The sequence below is a fragment of the Xyrauchen texanus genome, unplaced genomic scaffold (assembly GCF_025860055.1).
Source record: "Xyrauchen texanus isolate HMW12.3.18 unplaced genomic scaffold, RBS_HiC_50CHRs HiC_scaffold_216, whole genome shotgun sequence".
NCBI lineage: Eukaryota > Metazoa > Chordata > Actinopteri > Cypriniformes > Catostomidae > Xyrauchen > Xyrauchen texanus.
This window is the reverse complement of record NW_026266184.1, coordinates 33,185-50,000: the sequence shown is the minus strand read 5'-3', so window position 1 is coordinate 50,000 and position 16,816 is coordinate 33,185. Positions and strand designations below refer to the sequence as shown.

Genomic DNA, 16,816 nt, shown 5'->3' with positions numbered 1-16,816 from the left:
GCATTTCAATCACATCCTAATTTATTCTTTTGTTATTGTTCGTGTTCACGTGGTGCCTCTGTTCTTAATTCGGCGAGCTTGACGTGACAGTGAATTCAAGAAAGAAAATCAGAGGCAGAAATTCACAGTGATTAGTCAGGGTGGGTGACAGACCTCAAAATGAAGAGAGCAAATCTTAAGCAAAATAGTTGGTAGGTTGGGAAACTGACCAAAATCAGCAAATATCTAGTTGTTTTGAGTTGGCTAATGAGACCCCACTTAAGTTGAAGACATTCCCAATCTCAAATGCAACATTTTTTTTTGTTTAGGTGTATTCAGGACAGGCAGGTGATTGTGAATGAACTGGAGTATCTCTCTATGAACCTTGAGGTGCCAGAAGTGTCAGAGGATTGCTTGTATCTCAACATCTACACTCCATCCAAATCTGGTGAAGATGCCAAATTACCAGTAAGTTCAAAACGCTGAGAATAACTAAGGCCAACAATTCCCGGAAGTTTCTTCTGTAGCAAGTGTCCGAGAAACTTTCCATGTATTGTTCAGGTCATGGTTTGGATCCATGGTGGAGGACTAAGTTTTGGTGCAGCCTCAATTTATGAAGGCTCAGTCCTGTCAGCGTATCAGAATGTGGTTGTGGTGATGATCCAGTACAGATTGGGTCTGCTAGGATTCCTCAGGTAAGTCTCAAACCAACATGTAAATGGAAGTTTAATGATTAATGTCACCAATACAGTAATGAAACCAACTGCCATATAACCATTTTGAGCAAAGCATGATCCTATGTATGTTAATGACCAAAAAGGATGTGACATGTTTTAACAAATTTAAAACCTTTAAAGTTTTATGTCCTAATAGTATTATTTGAGACTGTACTTTTCAACTGTACATTGGTTTTGTGTGTGTCAAAGGACACAAAAATATGACCATACTTCACTACTACTCTAAATATAGCCATAAATGTTAATCAATCAAAAAATCAGTTTATGGTAATGGTTTAATAATTGTTTCTGGTGTCTATTTCAATGGACATTGGTTATGAATTATGCCATAATTTATTTTATTTTATTTGTGTTATTGTTCAAAAAGTATCAATGTGTGATAAGACACTCATAGTTTTCATTTGGCACCAAATGACCAAAACCTTTAAAAAACATGAAGAAAAAACTTATGGTGACCAACTGACCATGTTACAGCACCTATATGTTATACACTTTCCCGTATATACAGTATATGTTACACAATGCATGGCATGGTGTTATGTACTGTATGGTTATGAAGGAATTGAATGGATGGTGATGTATACAGTAGGATATGAATTACACTGTAATTGCGCATTGGCCTTAATTTATGATTGCTTTATCCCACATATTCAGTCCAACCTGGAGCAAATGTTGTGTTTCTGTTTTAAATGACAAATTGAGTAGATTTGTGAAAGTTTAATTTTCTTATTTCAGCACTGGAGATGAACATGCACCAGGAAACTATGGTCTTCTGGATCAGGTAGCAGCACTCCAGTGGGTCCAGGAGAACATCCACAGCTTCGGTGGAGATCCTGGATCAGTGACTATCTTTGGAGAATCTGCTGGAGGAATAAGTGTTTCCTTGCTGGTAGGCATCTTCATCAACATTTCCATAGCATTAAAATATTTTCCCAAATAAGTCCAAAGTGATGGGATAACCAGTTCATCCAGTTGCAGAAGGGAGTGTTCAGAAACAGTCATTATTTTCGCAGTTCCGTTTGATGATGATGATAGTTGTGCAGAAAGTAAATACTTAAGCTTTATTTTGCTGAGTGTGTATTTGAGTCACTTCCTTTTTTAACTTTGTCTTCAAGGTTCTCTCCCCATTGGCTTCTGGTCTGTTCCATCGCGCTATAGCAGAAAGTGGCACTGCTGTTTGGGATGGTCTTGAGATGGCCAATCCTTTACCATTAGCTCAGGTATCATTTCTTTCCATATATTCCTCATATTTTCCTTATGATATTTCAATTGATTAAAAAGTCCTCACTCATCTTAATTTCAGCATGTAGCCAAATCATCAAACTGTGACTTTAGTAGTTCCTCAAAGATTGTTGACTGTGTCATGAGCTGGTCTGAAGAGGAAGCTGTGAAATATTCCAAACAGGTGAAAGCTTTTCATAGCAAGAAAAAAAATCCCATTCATAAAACAACAATGTGGTTTGATTTGGTTTTTATGTTTACTGCACTTTGTATGATGTTAATAGATAAATGAAAATTATACATGCCATTATTTTTGAAAACACCCTCACTATACAACATTCTTCACAACTGCCTAAAACATTTGTGCAGTGCTGGATTTATATTTATAAAGAAAGAAGTCTGCTCATTCAGTGTCTATAGGATCACTGATTCTTGAGATAAGGGACAAAACATGTCTTGCATACAAAAGTCATCTTTGTGTTAAAAATCAGTTCAATAATCAATTAATAATAATAATAATACTGAAAAGGTTCAATCTCAAGGAAATGTGTATACTCAGAGCATTTATTACTTATATTTTGTAATAATTTCATTATAATTTAAAAAAAAGTCATGCTCTATACTTGGAAGCACGTGTAACTTAACCTGTCCTCAGCAAGAGGTCACAATGTTAAACTGCCAAACAAAGTATTTAAAAATGCAACAAATTCATAAATATAGGGACCTGTAAGATATCAAACAATACATAAACTTTAAATGATATTTTCCATAAAAACTGCCTATTGCGTCAACTCGGACAATGTTATGATCAGCTATACTGTAACTCTGAGTACCACTTTCCCACTTCCTGCTCTTGGTGGATGCAACAGTAGGACACGAATTCTGGTAAGTTTTATAATTTTTTAATATTTTAAACAATGTTTAAGTATCTGTGGTCATAACTTCAACATGTCATCTCCGTCATTCCTATTATGATCATTTATTTGAATGTTTGTGGAATAATTTTGGCATTTTAGGAAAAAAATTTAAATGTTGTAACCGTCAGAATTTTCAGAATAGTGTGAAAACAGAAAAATAAATTATAGAATGTATTTTTTTCACTTAAATCCTTTATTGAACACCATTATTAGATAAGTAAATACTTGACACTTATTGGATGGATAAAGTTAAAAATAACTTTTTAGTGTGTCGGACAGAGCTGACACAAATTACAGTAAGATGCCAGTTATGAAGTGAATAAATGTCAATTTTCAGAAAGTGTTTTTATATAAACCTGTACCCTTACATGGTTGTTAGCTGAGACCTTTGTCTACAAATATATCCATTTCAAATTAATTTAGTATTAAAAAATAAAAAATAAGATTTAAAGCACATTTTGTCCCTTATCTGAAGAATCAGTGGATTATATTTGCTTTGATTCATATTGCCAATAGCTTTTAATTGTGTGATGTTTGTATCCTTTTTATAGTACAGAATGATGTACTTTGGAGTTGCAGTGGATTCATATTTCCTTCCCAAGTCCATAAATGAGATCATTCAGAACCAAGAATTCAGTAAAGTTCCTCTCATAACTGGAATCACTGACGATGAGTTTGGCTTTTTGTTGCCCAGTGTGAGTAAATATTTATCAAGAAATTTCAATATATATAATATTAATATATTGTCAATAATTTTTTGAGTTGAGATTGAATAGGCTTTTCCCATTTGAATATTATGTCATTATTTCCCATTTGAACGTTAAGTCTATGAGATTTGGGGGATTTTTAAAAACCCGCTGTGCGAAAACCGTTAATCCGGCCAGTTAGAAAAGTCATTGTAACCTGAGACAGAACAGGATGAAGATGTGTGCCAAGTTTGATGGATGTATCTTGATATCTCTTGGAGGAGTTACAGTCAGAAGTTTTGGAAAAACCCTAAACCATGTCTGTAGAGTAACTGTATGTTGGCTTTGTCAAGCCAAAATAATGACACTCCAAACAGCTGTTTTTATGTGAACATAAATCTTGAACAGTAGTATCATAATTGATTCTACACTAAAATGTCAGCATGGAACAACTGTACTGAGATTGTCATTAAGGGAAAAAGTTCTAATGTAGGGCCCTATTTTAAGAGCACTAGCACTAAGAGCAGCGCTATGCCATAGGTCAGTGGGCACGGCCAGGAAGTTGGTATTTTTGTTCAAGCATGTGCTAAATCTATGAGCAAAGCGCTTATGGGCTGGGTCGAGTGCAATTTAATTCTGAGGTTCTCCTCTGGTTATTTCACCATCTGCGTCTTATTTTAGACATTGACAGCCAAGTTTGGAATAATGTACAGATATTGCTGTTTCAGGAGGAAATTGGTACTTTAATTCACCAAAGTGGCATAGAGTGGGCAAAGAAACAGACATTGGACAACAGATAATTGGAAAAAATTGGTTGTCAGAAACATAATTTGATGTTCCTATATATTTTCAGAGTTTGGACATTATTACCTGCTGGCTGAATTTAGACTTTGCGGTGAAAACAGCCATGGCTCTGAAACGTCTTGGCGCATTTACATATTTCTCAGGAAAATAGCAAATTGTGCTTTGCGGCACTTCATTAACATACACTACACCCACAGATTATCACCGCAAAGAACTGTTTACACCCTCATAAACCCTGTGTGTTATGGTCAGTATATCTATTAAATATATCAGATAATTTGACCTTTCAAACGTGGCAGGTTTAGTTCAGTTTGTCAAATAAATGAAATAACCTAAAGAAAACATCTAGATATGATTCAAAAATACTTATTTATAAAAAGAAAAGTAAAAAGTATACATGCACAGGCGTTCGTGGTGTAAGGAAAATATGTAATTACTTTGCACAAGATGGTTGTACCAACTGACATTTTTAGAGTCGATAAATCAAAAACTTGAACGTAACCTATCAAATCAACCTGAATACAAAGATTACATTTCAGAGAACTTGGCACATGTATTTTAAATGCAATTTTGTATCTTATTTAAAATGTAAGTTCAGACTTCTTTGTCATTGACCTACAAGTATATACACTCACCGGCCACTTTATTAGGTACACCTGTACATCTAATTATTCATGCGATTATCTAATCAGCCAATCATGTGGAAGCAGTGTAATGCATTAAATCATGCAGATAGGGGTAAGGAGATTCAGTTAATGTTCACATCGACCATCAGAATGGGGAAAAAATGTGATCTCAGTGATTTAGACTGTGGCAAGATTGTTGGTGCAGATGGGCAGGTTTGAGTATTTCCGTAACTGCTGATCTCCTGGGATTTTCATGTGCAAAAGTTTCTAGTGTATAGAGAATGGTGCGAAAAACAAAATGCATCCAGCGAGCGGCAGTTCTGTGGACAAAAACGCCTTGGTGATGAGAGAGGTCAGTGGAGAATGGCTAGACTGGTTTGAGCTGACAGAAAGTCTACAGTAACTCAGATAACCACTCTGTACAATGGTAGTGAGCAAAATAACATCTCAGAATGCACAACACGTCAAACCTTGAGGCAGATGGGCTACAACAGCAGAAAATCATGATGTGATCCACTTCTGTCAGCCAAGAACAGAAAACTGAGGCTGCAGTGGGCCTACCATTTGTGTACCTCAGCAGAAATCCAGATTTGTCAGACCAGGCGATGTTTTTCCAATCGTCCACTGCCCTGTTTTTGGTAAGCCTTTGCCCACTGCAGCCTTATGGGGCTTTTCCACTGCATGGTACAACTCAACCGACTCTGCTTGCTTTTTTAGGGTTTTCCACTGTGGATAGTACCTGGTACCTGATTTAGTACCACCTCGGTTGAGGTTCTAAGCGAGCTTAGCCGATACTAAATGTGACGTAAAAATCCTGCAGATCACTGATACTTCAGGGAGAATCGTCACTACCAGCGTCACTGGATTTCTGACAAGTTAGCCATAGCGATAGCAGTATCATTTGTTCAAGCGACTTTCGAATTGTGAAGAAAGATATGGCTGTGTGCAAAACCATGCCGTGGTCAAAAAATAAGGTGCAGACTGTCCACTCGTTAGTGTTTCAGCTGTTGGCCGCACACGGCTACCACCGGACCTACCAACAGTGTAGGGAAAAGTAAAAAACATTTTTTTTAAAGTAACTACAGAACCATCAAGGAAAAGTGGAAGTGGTTCCATCAAATGGACGCTATCTAAACCGGCGAGCAATGGGAGGGAGAGTGCCCTGGACTGGCGTTGATCCACGATTGAGGATGGTATGTTTAGTTACGTTAACTCTATACTCTGCTTGAAAGCTTCACTTTATTTAGTTGACCAGCTACTGGACTAACTTGCTTCTAAAACAACCAGGCCAATTTAACTGTTACACTTGTGTAAAATCACCATGCAACAACTGCTTTATGCAGCACAATGAGCTAGTAGCTAACAGCTAGTGGTCGTGTTATTGTTTTGGTCAGTTTGTGTCGTGTTTAAAATTATATCATGGCAGTAGAGGCAGCGCATCTATGACAATCAGCCTATAATCCCACCCACCTTGAGATGGCACTAAACTGCAGTGGAAATGCAAGCTTAGAAAAGTAAAGCGAGTAGAGTTCAGGCGAGTCGAACCGTAACGTGCAGTGGAAAAGTGCCATTAGTTTCCTTTTCTAAGCTGACAGTAGTGGTACCTGGTGGGGTCTTCTGCTGCTGTAGCCCATCAGCCTCAATGTTCGACATTGTTGTATGTTCAGAAATGCTTTTCTTCATAGCACTGTTGTAACGCGTGTTTATTTTGGTTACTGTCACCTTCCTGTCAGCTTGGACCAGTCGGGTCTAGAGACTGTGGTGCTTTAAAATCCCAGGTGATCACCAGTAACAGAAATACTCAAACCAGCCTGCCTGACACCAACAATCATGCCACGGTCCAAATCACTGAGATCAAATTTTTTCCTCATTCTGATGGTTGATGGGAACATTAACTGAAGCTCTTTACCCACATCTGCATGATTTTATACATTGTACTGCTGCCACACGATTGGCTGATTAAATAATCGCATAAATAAATAGATGTACAGGTGTACCTACAGTTGAAGCCAGAAGTTTACATACAATTTACCTAAATAAATTCAACTAAACTCAGTTTTTCATTTTCCCTGTTTTAGGTCAGTTAGGATCAATACTTTATTTTAAGAATGTGAAATGTCAGAATAATAGAGAGAATTATTTATTTCAGATTTTATTTCTTTCAACACATTCCCAGTGGGTCAGAAGTTTACATACACTTTGTTAGTATTATATTTGGTAGCATAACTTGGGTCAAACATTTTGGGAAGCATTCCACAAGTTTCTCACAAGTTTCTCCAATGCTGGAATTTTGGCCCATTCCTCCAGACAGAACTGGAGGAATGGGCAAGTCACACACAAGTTTTTATTTTTGCCCACAAATGTTCTATCGTATTGAGGTCAGGGCTTTGTGATGGCCACTGCAATACCTTGACTTTGTTGTCCTTTAGCCATTTTGCCACAACTTTTGAGGTATGCTTGGGGTCATTGTCCATTTGGAAGACCCATTTGCAACAGAGCTTTAACTTCCTGGCTGATGTCTTGAGATGTTGCTTCTGAAGTGCACCAATGCCTCCTGCAGCAAAGCACCCTCACAACATGATGCTGCCACCCCCATGATTCATTGTTGGGATGATGATCTTCAGCTTGCAAGTCTCACCCTAACATAATTATAGTAATTAATTGCCAGACAGTTCAATTTTTGTTTTATCAGACCAGAGGACATTTCTCTAAAAAGTAAGATCTTATTTACCATATGCACTTGCAAACTCTATTCTGAGTTTTTTATGGTGGTTTTGGAGCAGTGGCTTCTTCAATGCTGAGCAGCCTTTCAGGTTATGTCGATATAGGACTTGTTTTACTGTGGATATATGTACTTGTCTACCTGTTTCCTCCAGCATCTTCAAAAGGTCCTTTGTTGTTGTTCTGGGATTGATTTGCACCTTTTCCACCAAAATACATTCGTCTCTAGGAGACAGAATGTGTCTCATTCCTGAGCGGTATGATGTTTTTAATCTTGCGTACTATTGTTTGTACAGATGAATGTGGTACATTCAGATATTTGGAAATTGCTCCCAAGGATGAATCAGACTTAGCAGATATCTTTAGATTTTCCCATGATGTCAAGCAAAGAGGCACTGAGTTTGATGGTAGGCCTTGAAATACATCCACATGTACACCTCCAATTGACTCCAATTAGCATAGCATAAGCTAATTGCCTAAAGACTTGACATCATTTTCTGGAATTTTTCAAGCTGCTCAAAAATAGATTTTTTTGGGTTCAGAAGAACTTTATTTGTCGACTGGAGTCGTGTGGATTCTTTTGATGCACCATAAATATGCATTTTGGACTGTAAAGAATTTGAGTACGTTCACTTGCATTGTTTGAATGGAGGCCTGAAATGAATTCCTAAAAATCTTAAATTCTGTTTTGATGAAGAAAGAAACTCTAAAGTAAATTATCATCAAATTTTCATTTTTGGGTGAATTATTCCTTTAACTTAGTGTATGTAAACTTCTGACCCACTGGAATGGAATGATATATACAATTAAATGTGAAACAGTCTGTCTGTAAACAATTGTTGGAAAAATGACACGTTATGCACAAAGTAGATTCTAAACGACTTGCCCAAACTACAGTTTGCTAATATTAAATCTGTGGAGTGGTTAAAAAAAATTGTTTTAATGACTTCAACCTAAGTGTATGTAAACTTAAGACTTCAACTGTAATTAAGTGGCCGTGAGTGTACACCAGTAACTAATATAAGCGTATTTACATATTTGACCATATTTTATAATTCATATATTTGTACAATATTTTGAAATATGTATATGAATGTTTTTTCTCCATAGTACTTTGATAATCCAGGATGGACTGAGGGAATGGATAAAGAACAAGCCACCCAAACCTTGATTTTAAATTTTCCTGATGTAAGATTATGCTGATAATTACAATGCAAAAATACTTTTGACTACCAGTGTGATATCAATTCTGTTTGCCTATCATGAAATGTACACTGAAACTAATTCTCCTACTTGTGTATCATTATTTATTTAGATTTATTCATGTGTAAAATGAATGTAATTGCCTCTAGCCAAAGGATCGATGGATCATTGACCTGGTGGCCAATGAGTACCTGGGAAACACTAATGACCGCATTCAAATCCGAGACCTTTATAGAGAGATGATGGGGGATGTGCTGTTTAATATTCCTGCCCTAAAACTGGCAAAATACCACAGCGGTGAGAAGCAATGAAATCAATAGATTTGTTTTTATTTATTTCCATAATGGACTGTGTTGATGCATATGTCTAGGAGTTCAAAAATGAGGATATTGTACTGAATCTGCAAGGAACTACAGTTTCATAACCTTTTTGGAAACGGTCATTATTTATGCAATTCTATTTGGTGGTGCAAAAACTTCCCCTTTGAGGCCGTACAACTTATTGACTGTGTTTATCCTTCACAGTCTAGTTTTTGTTTATGTCCAATTCAGTATGTATTCTGCACTGCTTACATTTTATTGAACATGCACATTTGACATTATTTCCAAGCTCCACACCACAGTCAAATACTCCAGAAGTAACTGCTTATTTATGGTTTTATCCATGTATAAAAATACCTCATTTAGCCTCAGGAGCACCAGTTTACCTGTACGAGTTCCAACATCCTCCCAGTATGATCAAGAAGAACAGGCCCAGCTTTGTTGGTGTCGACCATGCAGATGAACTGTTTTTTGTTCAGGGCAGCTGCTTCACAAAAGCCCATATCACTATAACTGGTAAGCAAATATCTGACATGATGCTTGTAGAAATGGAAAACCCTTATTATTTCGATTGCACTCAAATGCTGAAATATTCTGAAAGGGTTACAAGTAGGGCTGTCAATTGAACATGTTGAAACAATAAAAAGCGTTAACGCAGTTACTCATGACGCCTTATATGCAATAGGGAATTTGTCTTCCATCTGAGCAATTCAAACTTTAAGTACCATCTAAATGCAAACCATATTTTTGCCATTTCTGATTTTTGCAATTCAATTGATTGATTAATTGGCCAGCATGTTTTTTAGTTGACAGCCCTAGTTTTAAGTTAACAGTGAAAAGTGATCAGTTGTGTTTTATGGTTCAATCCTTGAAGCTCCGTTTACAAAGGAAGAAGATGAACTATGCAGAACTGTGATGGCCTACTGGGGGAACTTTGCTCGCACTGGGTAAAACATCTATCCTCTGTCTCTATATGTGCACACAGAATAAAGTATGGTGTATTATTTCTGTACTCCAATATACCTATTTGTGGATGTGACGGCAGGTCTCCAAATGGTCCCGGTCTCATTCTATGGCCTGAATATGGATCTGAGCACGAGCATCTCGGCATCGGACTGGAACAGAAACCTGGGAAGAACCTGAAGGGAAAACACTATACTTTCCTTACTAAGACACTTCCAGAGCTTGTACGCCAAGGCCGAAAGAAGCACTCAGAACTGTAGAATAAATATTTGTTGCTTTATCCCCTCAAAAATGGACACCAAGCACTTTTTTTAAAGAAATTCAGAGAGTAAAACTGAAAAAAGGGAAAGATAACAGTGATTATATCATAGGAGTTTGCATATAGTTAAAATTGTACTGAAAAGGGACCAAAGTTCTTGAGAATTGTCCAACTTGTGCTTGAGAAGTCATCTGACACATTGATAAATGTACTTGGAACAACTGAACAAAAATAACAATCTGCTTACTAATCTGTCGCACTTAAAAATAAAATGTTGAGTCGGACAACAATCAGATTTTTCTCCATTTTATTGAGAACAAACGAAGGCTAAAGCTGCAAACCTCCCTGAATTTGAATGCAACGTGGTGCATACTAGTCGTGAATTTGCACTTAAAGAAATTGGAAAAGTCAAATTTACGTGGACATCAACAATCCAACTATTAACAATTTCAATTGTTTGTTTTACTTGAGTTAAGCTGTTTTGCACAACATATACTTTTCAAATTTCAAAATAAGGGAACTTAAGAAAGTTCATTCAGTTAAGATTGATGCAAGGCTACATCACAGTTCCAACACAAGAGAAACAATGCCAAATAATGAAGAGCAACTTGATCTTCATTTCAACATGAAATTAATTTTTGCAACCCAATTTACTTCCGTAATGTGACAAATTAAATCGACATTGTCTTATTTCGAATAAAATCAATAGTTGTACAATTGTTGTCCACATAAACAGCCAATGCTATGAGAATACTCCACTTAAAACAATTAGCACTCAACTAAGAGGTTGTAAACACAGGCGATATAGTCAAATTAGTTCATCCATCAGATATGCAGTCATCGCTAAAACAAAGCCCAAATATACTGATAAATGTTTAAATATTCTTCAATGCATTTACATATATATTCACTATATATATTATACATTATATGCTAGTAATGCTGCAGTCAAATACAAAAAGTATAGTCAGAGGAATGTTGCCTCTGATGAACGTCAACACTGCGTAGGGAAGAGCACTTGGAAGAGAGCTGCACAGCTAGATGACCAGAATCACATAAATTATGTGAAAATTGTCACGTTATGTTCGTAAAAGCTAAAAAACTGAAAATGAAAGCATTTCATGTTTTATTGTGAACGGTTGCAACAATCGGTAAATCCAAATCATTCTGAATATTAGCGTGAACCTGAATGCTAGCATGACCAATAGCAATGCAACAAAGTTGAGCAGAGTTCAACTTTATGCAAATGGTTTTACCGTGACTACCAAAGAGATTGAAGACAGTGAAGCTGTCATGATCCGTCTACTGATACCATCGGACACAGCAGTCAAGTAGTAACACCTAAGAGCAACAAACAGTACATGGATTTGGTGTCCAATTTAATCTTTATCAGTGTAAACATCCCTTTATCCAGCGACCAAAATTTGGCAACATGCTCTAAATGTTCAATCATGTAGATTTCAACAATGTTAACATTTTGAAGACAACTACAGTGCTATGCATGCCAAATGTGATGAAGAGTGACGACAATACAAAAAATGGAAGAGCACTTCAATGCCATAATGTTGGCCGAACAACGTCTGTATTTTACATAATGTTCAGAAGAATAAAAAGAATAAATAAATTAGATAACATCGATTACAAGCTACTGCAGACCAGGTTTTGGAATTGGCTCAATTTAATTTCATGATTTTGAATTTGAATTGCCATGGCATCATTATGTTGAATTTGAATCGCAATTCATTTTCTAGGTGTTCTGCCAAGGTTTCCATCTTGTAAGCCTGTTGTTTGGCTGCATTTTGTAGCTAAAGTACTTACTCTTACACCATAGTCCATAAAATGAAAGTTAACTTATAAAATATAATGAAATGCTGTATTTATAAACACATTTATTTTGGTGGCATCTCAGAAATGGGCTATTAATATGATCCTGTTTGCTGCCTAAACTCAAATTTAATTCAAAGTTAGCAATTTAATTGGAATCTAAAACACAATATCAATTCGACCCTGAATGCAGACTGTTTTTCCAGTAATTGCAAGCCATGTTGATGACAAACGCTGCAAACTTGGATCTAAATTATGTCTAAAGTACAAAACCACCGAATTTTGTATAGAAGTCTCGGATTAAATATCTCGGTAAAGATTCAGAGGCAAGCTCAACTTTCTCCAGAGTACATGGGGGAATTTTCATGTCATTGTCTTCAACATTGTGAGGTTACAAAAATAAATTAATTGAAAAGCTTAATATAATACAACCTGTATGGGCATGCCGCTGTAAATATACCTGTGCTGATGCAAGCAGGAGTGTGTGTAAAAGTGTGTTAGGGATGGGCACTAGTACTCAAATACTCATGAAAATAATGATCGATCAAAATCATGCGGGAGAATTTTATTTACTGATTTTAAAATAATACACAAACGTTTCAAACGGTATCATTTTTTTTATTTCATAAGGTGTTATGCATTACAAAAAAAAAAATCCTAATGACAATCAATGCTAATGATTTCATTAACTTGGCTCAGTAACTTTTCCTTCAATTGAAATTTGAACTTTAAATTTAAGATAATTAGGTAATCTGGATGAAGAGCACAGTAATGCCACTTTGTTAATCTATCTTCTGAGGACTCAAGTGCACAAAGTGACTAAAATGCCCATCCCTAATGTGTGTATGTGTGCATCGACAGTAATCTGAATCCCAGAGTATGTGCCTGATGAGATCAGTGGAGTACAGTAGAGTGAGGTTGCTATCAGGATGTCCAGGACTGCATGTTGCAGAGCATGGACTCGAAGCGCTCCATGCTGGGGATCTGTGCGTGGGATAGCTGGTCTGTCAGTCGGCTATACAGACTGAATGACTTGAGCTCCAGCCAGATGAAGCCGAAACGGTCATCATCAAACAGAACGAACAGACCAGGCGTGCGCTCTGGACTCGTAAAGCCATGGCCGGCGATCAAGCCTGTCCCATAAAAACTGTAATGTATAAAGAAAATCCAGATTTAATTTAGATAATAAATGATATACACTCACCTAAAGGATTATTAGGAACACCATACTAATACTGTGTTTGACCCCCTTTCGCCTTCAGAACTGCCTTAATTCTACATGGCATTGATTCAACAAGGTGCTGAAAGCATTCTTTAGAAATGTTGGCCCATATTGAGAGGATAGCATCTTTCAGTTGATGGAGATTTGTGGGATGCACATCCAGGGCACGAAGCTCCCGTTCCACCACATCCCAAAGATGCTCTATTGGGTTGAGATCTGGTGACTGTGGGGGCCATTTTATTACAGTGAACTCATTGTCATGTTCAAGAAACCAATTTGAAATGATTCGAGCTTTGTGACATGGTGCATTATCCTGCTGGAAGTAGCCATCAGAGGATGGGTACATGGTGGCCATAAAGGGATGGACATGGTCAGAAACAATGCTCAGGTAGGCCGTGGCATTTAAACGATGCCCAATTGGCACTAAGGGGCCTAAAGTGTGCCAAGAAAACATCCCCCACACCATTACACCACCACCACCACCAGCCTGCACAGTGGTAACAAGGCATGATGGATCCATGTTCTCATTCTGTTTACACCAAATTCTGACTCTACCATCTGAATGTCTCAACAGAAATCGAGACTCATCAGACCAGGCAACATTTTTCCAGTCTTCAACTGTCCAATTTTGGTGAGCTCTTGCAAATTGTAGCCTATTTTTCCTATTTGTAGTGGAGATGAGTGGTACCCGGTGGGGTCTTCTGCTGTTGTAGCCCGTCCGCCTCAAGGTTGTGCGTGTTGTGGCTTCACAAATGCTTTGCTGCATTCCTCGGTTGTAACGAGTGGTTATTTCAGGCAAAGTTGCTCTTCTATCAGCTTGAATCAGTCGGCCCATTCTCCTCTGACCTCTAGCATCAACAAGGCATTTTCGCCCACAGGATTGCTGCATACTGGATGTTTTTCCCTTTTCACACCATTCTTTGTAAACCCTAGAAATGGTTGTGCGTGAAAATCCCAGTAACTGAGCAGATTGTGAAATACTCAGACCGGCCCGTCTGGCACCAACAACCATGCCACGCTCAAAATTGCTTAAATCACCTTTCTTTCCCATTCTGACATTCAGTTTGGAGTTCAGGAGATTGTCTTGACCAGGACCACACCCCTAAATGCATTGAAGCAACTGCCATGTGATTGGTTGATTAGATAGTTGCATTAATGAGAAATTGAACAGGTGTTCCTAATAATCCTTGAGGTGAGTGTAATTCTCCAGTAAAACTATATAATAACTTGCATATCATTAAAAAAAACAAAACACAATTTGTAATGGATCTCTAACTTATATGGGTAGCTGACATGAAATACTTTTGGAAAGTTGACATCCTGTCCTGAAGTGTGTCGTGCTATATAATCCATCTAAAACTATTTTAAACTGTCTTTTTCATCACTCTTTTATCATTTTTAATTGTGAGTTAACATGGAATGTTTAAGTATTTACAAATAAATTTAACACCACATGACCAATTAAAATTAACCAACGAAGGCAAAAAGGTCATTAAAAATGGTGATAAACAGAAATGGTGACCAGTTACAGGATCTAAGATATAATCCTTTTCCTTAGACACAAATATGAATTTTATTTCTGAATGTATTCAGATTCACCAGTCAGCCACAACATTAAAATCACCTGCCTAATATTGTGTATGTACCCCTCGTGCCACCAAAACAGCGCCAACCTGCATTTTAGAACAGCATTCTGAGATTATATTCTTTTCATCACAATTGTACAGAGCGGTTATCTGAGTTATTGTAGACTTTGTCAGTTAAAACCAGTCTGGCCATTCTCTGCTGACCTTTCTCATCAACAAGACATTTTCGTCCACAGAACTGCCACTCACTGGATGTTTTTGGCAGCATTCGGATTAAATTCTAGAGATTGTTGTGCTTGAAAATCCCATTTGGCACCAACAATCATGCCACAGTCCAAACCACTGAGATCACATTTTTCCCTCATTCTGATGGCTGTTGTGAACATTAACTGAAGCTCCTGACCCATAACTGCATGATTTTATGCACTGAACTGCTGCCACATGATTGGCTGATTAGCTAATCGCATGGATGATTGTTGGTGGCAGATGGGCTGGTTTGAGTATTTATGGAACTGCTGATCTCCTGGGATTTTCACACACAACAGTCTCTAGAATTTACTCAGAATGGTGCCAAAAACTAAAAACATCCAGTGAGCGGCAGTTTTATGGACGGACATGTCTTGTTGATGAGAGAGGTCAACAGAGAATGGCCAGACTGGTTCAAACTGACAAAGTCTACAATAACTCAGATAACCGCTCTGTACAATTGTGATGAAAAGAATATAATCTCAGAATGCTAATCTGAGATGCAGGTTGGCACGGTTTTGGCGGCATGAGGGGGACCTACACAATATTAGGCAGGTGGTTTTAATGTTGTGCCTGATTGGTTTAAATTGCTTTATTACAAAATTATAGCAAAAGGACACTTACCACATCTTACAGGTGCGAGGGTACACTTCATTTCGGGCCATGACTCCCAGAGGCAGCACAAAAGGTTGCAATTCAGGTGGAGAAACGTAGGCACAAGCTCCAGGCTCAACACCCTCTGCTCCAGTAGGGGGAGCTTCATCTGAGCCCTCTGACCCCTGAGCAAGGCCTGCTTCTGAACCTTCTGATGGGGTGTCCTGGGCCTGCATGCCCCTCTGGGCCTCCTCATGCTCCCCCAGCACAAGGCGAGACAGTTCTTCTATGTTCCTCTGCTGCTCCAGGTCAGGCAGATGCACAGGACGGTTCAGGTCTATTTCTAATGTCAACTGGCCTGCTGGGACATTGGGATCACCCTAAAAGAGAAAGATGTAATGAATGGGTGAATAGACAAAAAAAGAACAGAACACAGATGATAAACAGGCAAAACAGAACAAAGTAGTAAGGAGATGAACAGCCAAAACCAAACCCAAAAAGGACATGATCAGTCAAGAACCAAACAGAAGTGAAAAAAAATGATCAGCCAAAACCAAATACAGAAATGACGAAATTATCAGTTACAACCAAACACAGAAATGAGGAAATGATCAGTCAAATCCAAATACAGAAGTTGGTAAATGATCAGTCAAGTCCAAACACAGAAGTTGGGAAATGATCAGTCAAGTCCAAACACAGAAGTTGGGAAATGATCAGTTACAACCAAACACAGAAATGAGGAAATTATTAGCCAAAACCAAACACAGAAGTTGGGAAATGATCAGTCAAATCCAAACACAGAAGTTGGGAAATGATCAGTCAAATCCAAATACAGAAGTTGGGAAATTATCAGTTACAACCAAACACAGAAATGAGGAAATGATCAGTCAAATCCAAATACAGAAGTT

General features: G+C 37.7%; 2 protein-coding genes across 3 annotated transcripts in view; one reads left to right on the top strand and one right to left on the bottom strand.

The window, feature by feature from the left end:
- The first annotated feature begins 117 nt into the window (after positions 1-117).
- On the top strand, positions 118-10,746 carry LOC127641881 (fatty acyl-CoA hydrolase precursor, medium chain-like). The gene is made up of 11 exons (XM_052124696.1): positions 118-447; positions 541-674; positions 1,452-1,605; positions 1,832-1,936; positions 2,020-2,121; positions 3,406-3,549; positions 8,802-8,879; positions 9,044-9,191; positions 9,581-9,730; positions 10,089-10,161; positions 10,260-10,746. Exons 1-11 carry the CDS (start codon positions 286-288, stop codon positions 10,435-10,437), a joined length of 1,428 nt encoding a protein of 475 aa, XP_051980656.1. The 5' UTR covers positions 118-285; the 3' UTR covers positions 10,438-10,746.
- Positions 10,747-10,949: 203 nt separating this feature from the next.
- LOC127641880 (F-box only protein 31-like) overlaps positions 10,950-16,816 on the bottom strand; it is a 28,081-nt gene continuing 22,214 nt past the window's right edge. For both annotated transcript variants that reach the window (XM_052124694.1, XM_052124695.1), the window contains 2 exons: positions 15,939-16,288; positions 10,950-13,407 (listed from right to left, as the gene is read on the bottom strand). In XM_052124694.1, coding sequence (XP_051980654.1) covers positions 13,185-13,407; positions 15,939-16,288 — 573 coding nt within the window. In that variant the 3' untranslated portion in view covers positions 10,950-13,184. The remainder of the gene's footprint in view (positions 13,408-15,938; positions 16,289-16,816) is intronic.

Bases quoted from the DNA above. Each gene is read 5' to 3' on its own strand.
- LOC127641881 (XM_052124696.1), top strand. From the start codon at position 286: ATGCAACATTTTTTTTTGTTTAGGTGTATTCAGGACAGGCAGGTGATT. The intron at 675-1,451 runs GTAAGTCTCAAA...TTCTTATTTCAG, and splicing joins GGTCTGCTAGGATTCCTCAG to CACTGGAGATGAACATGCAC. The intron at 9,731-10,088 runs GTAAGCAAATAT...CAATCCTTGAAG, and splicing joins AGCCCATATCACTATAACTG to CTCCGTTTACAAAGGAAGAA.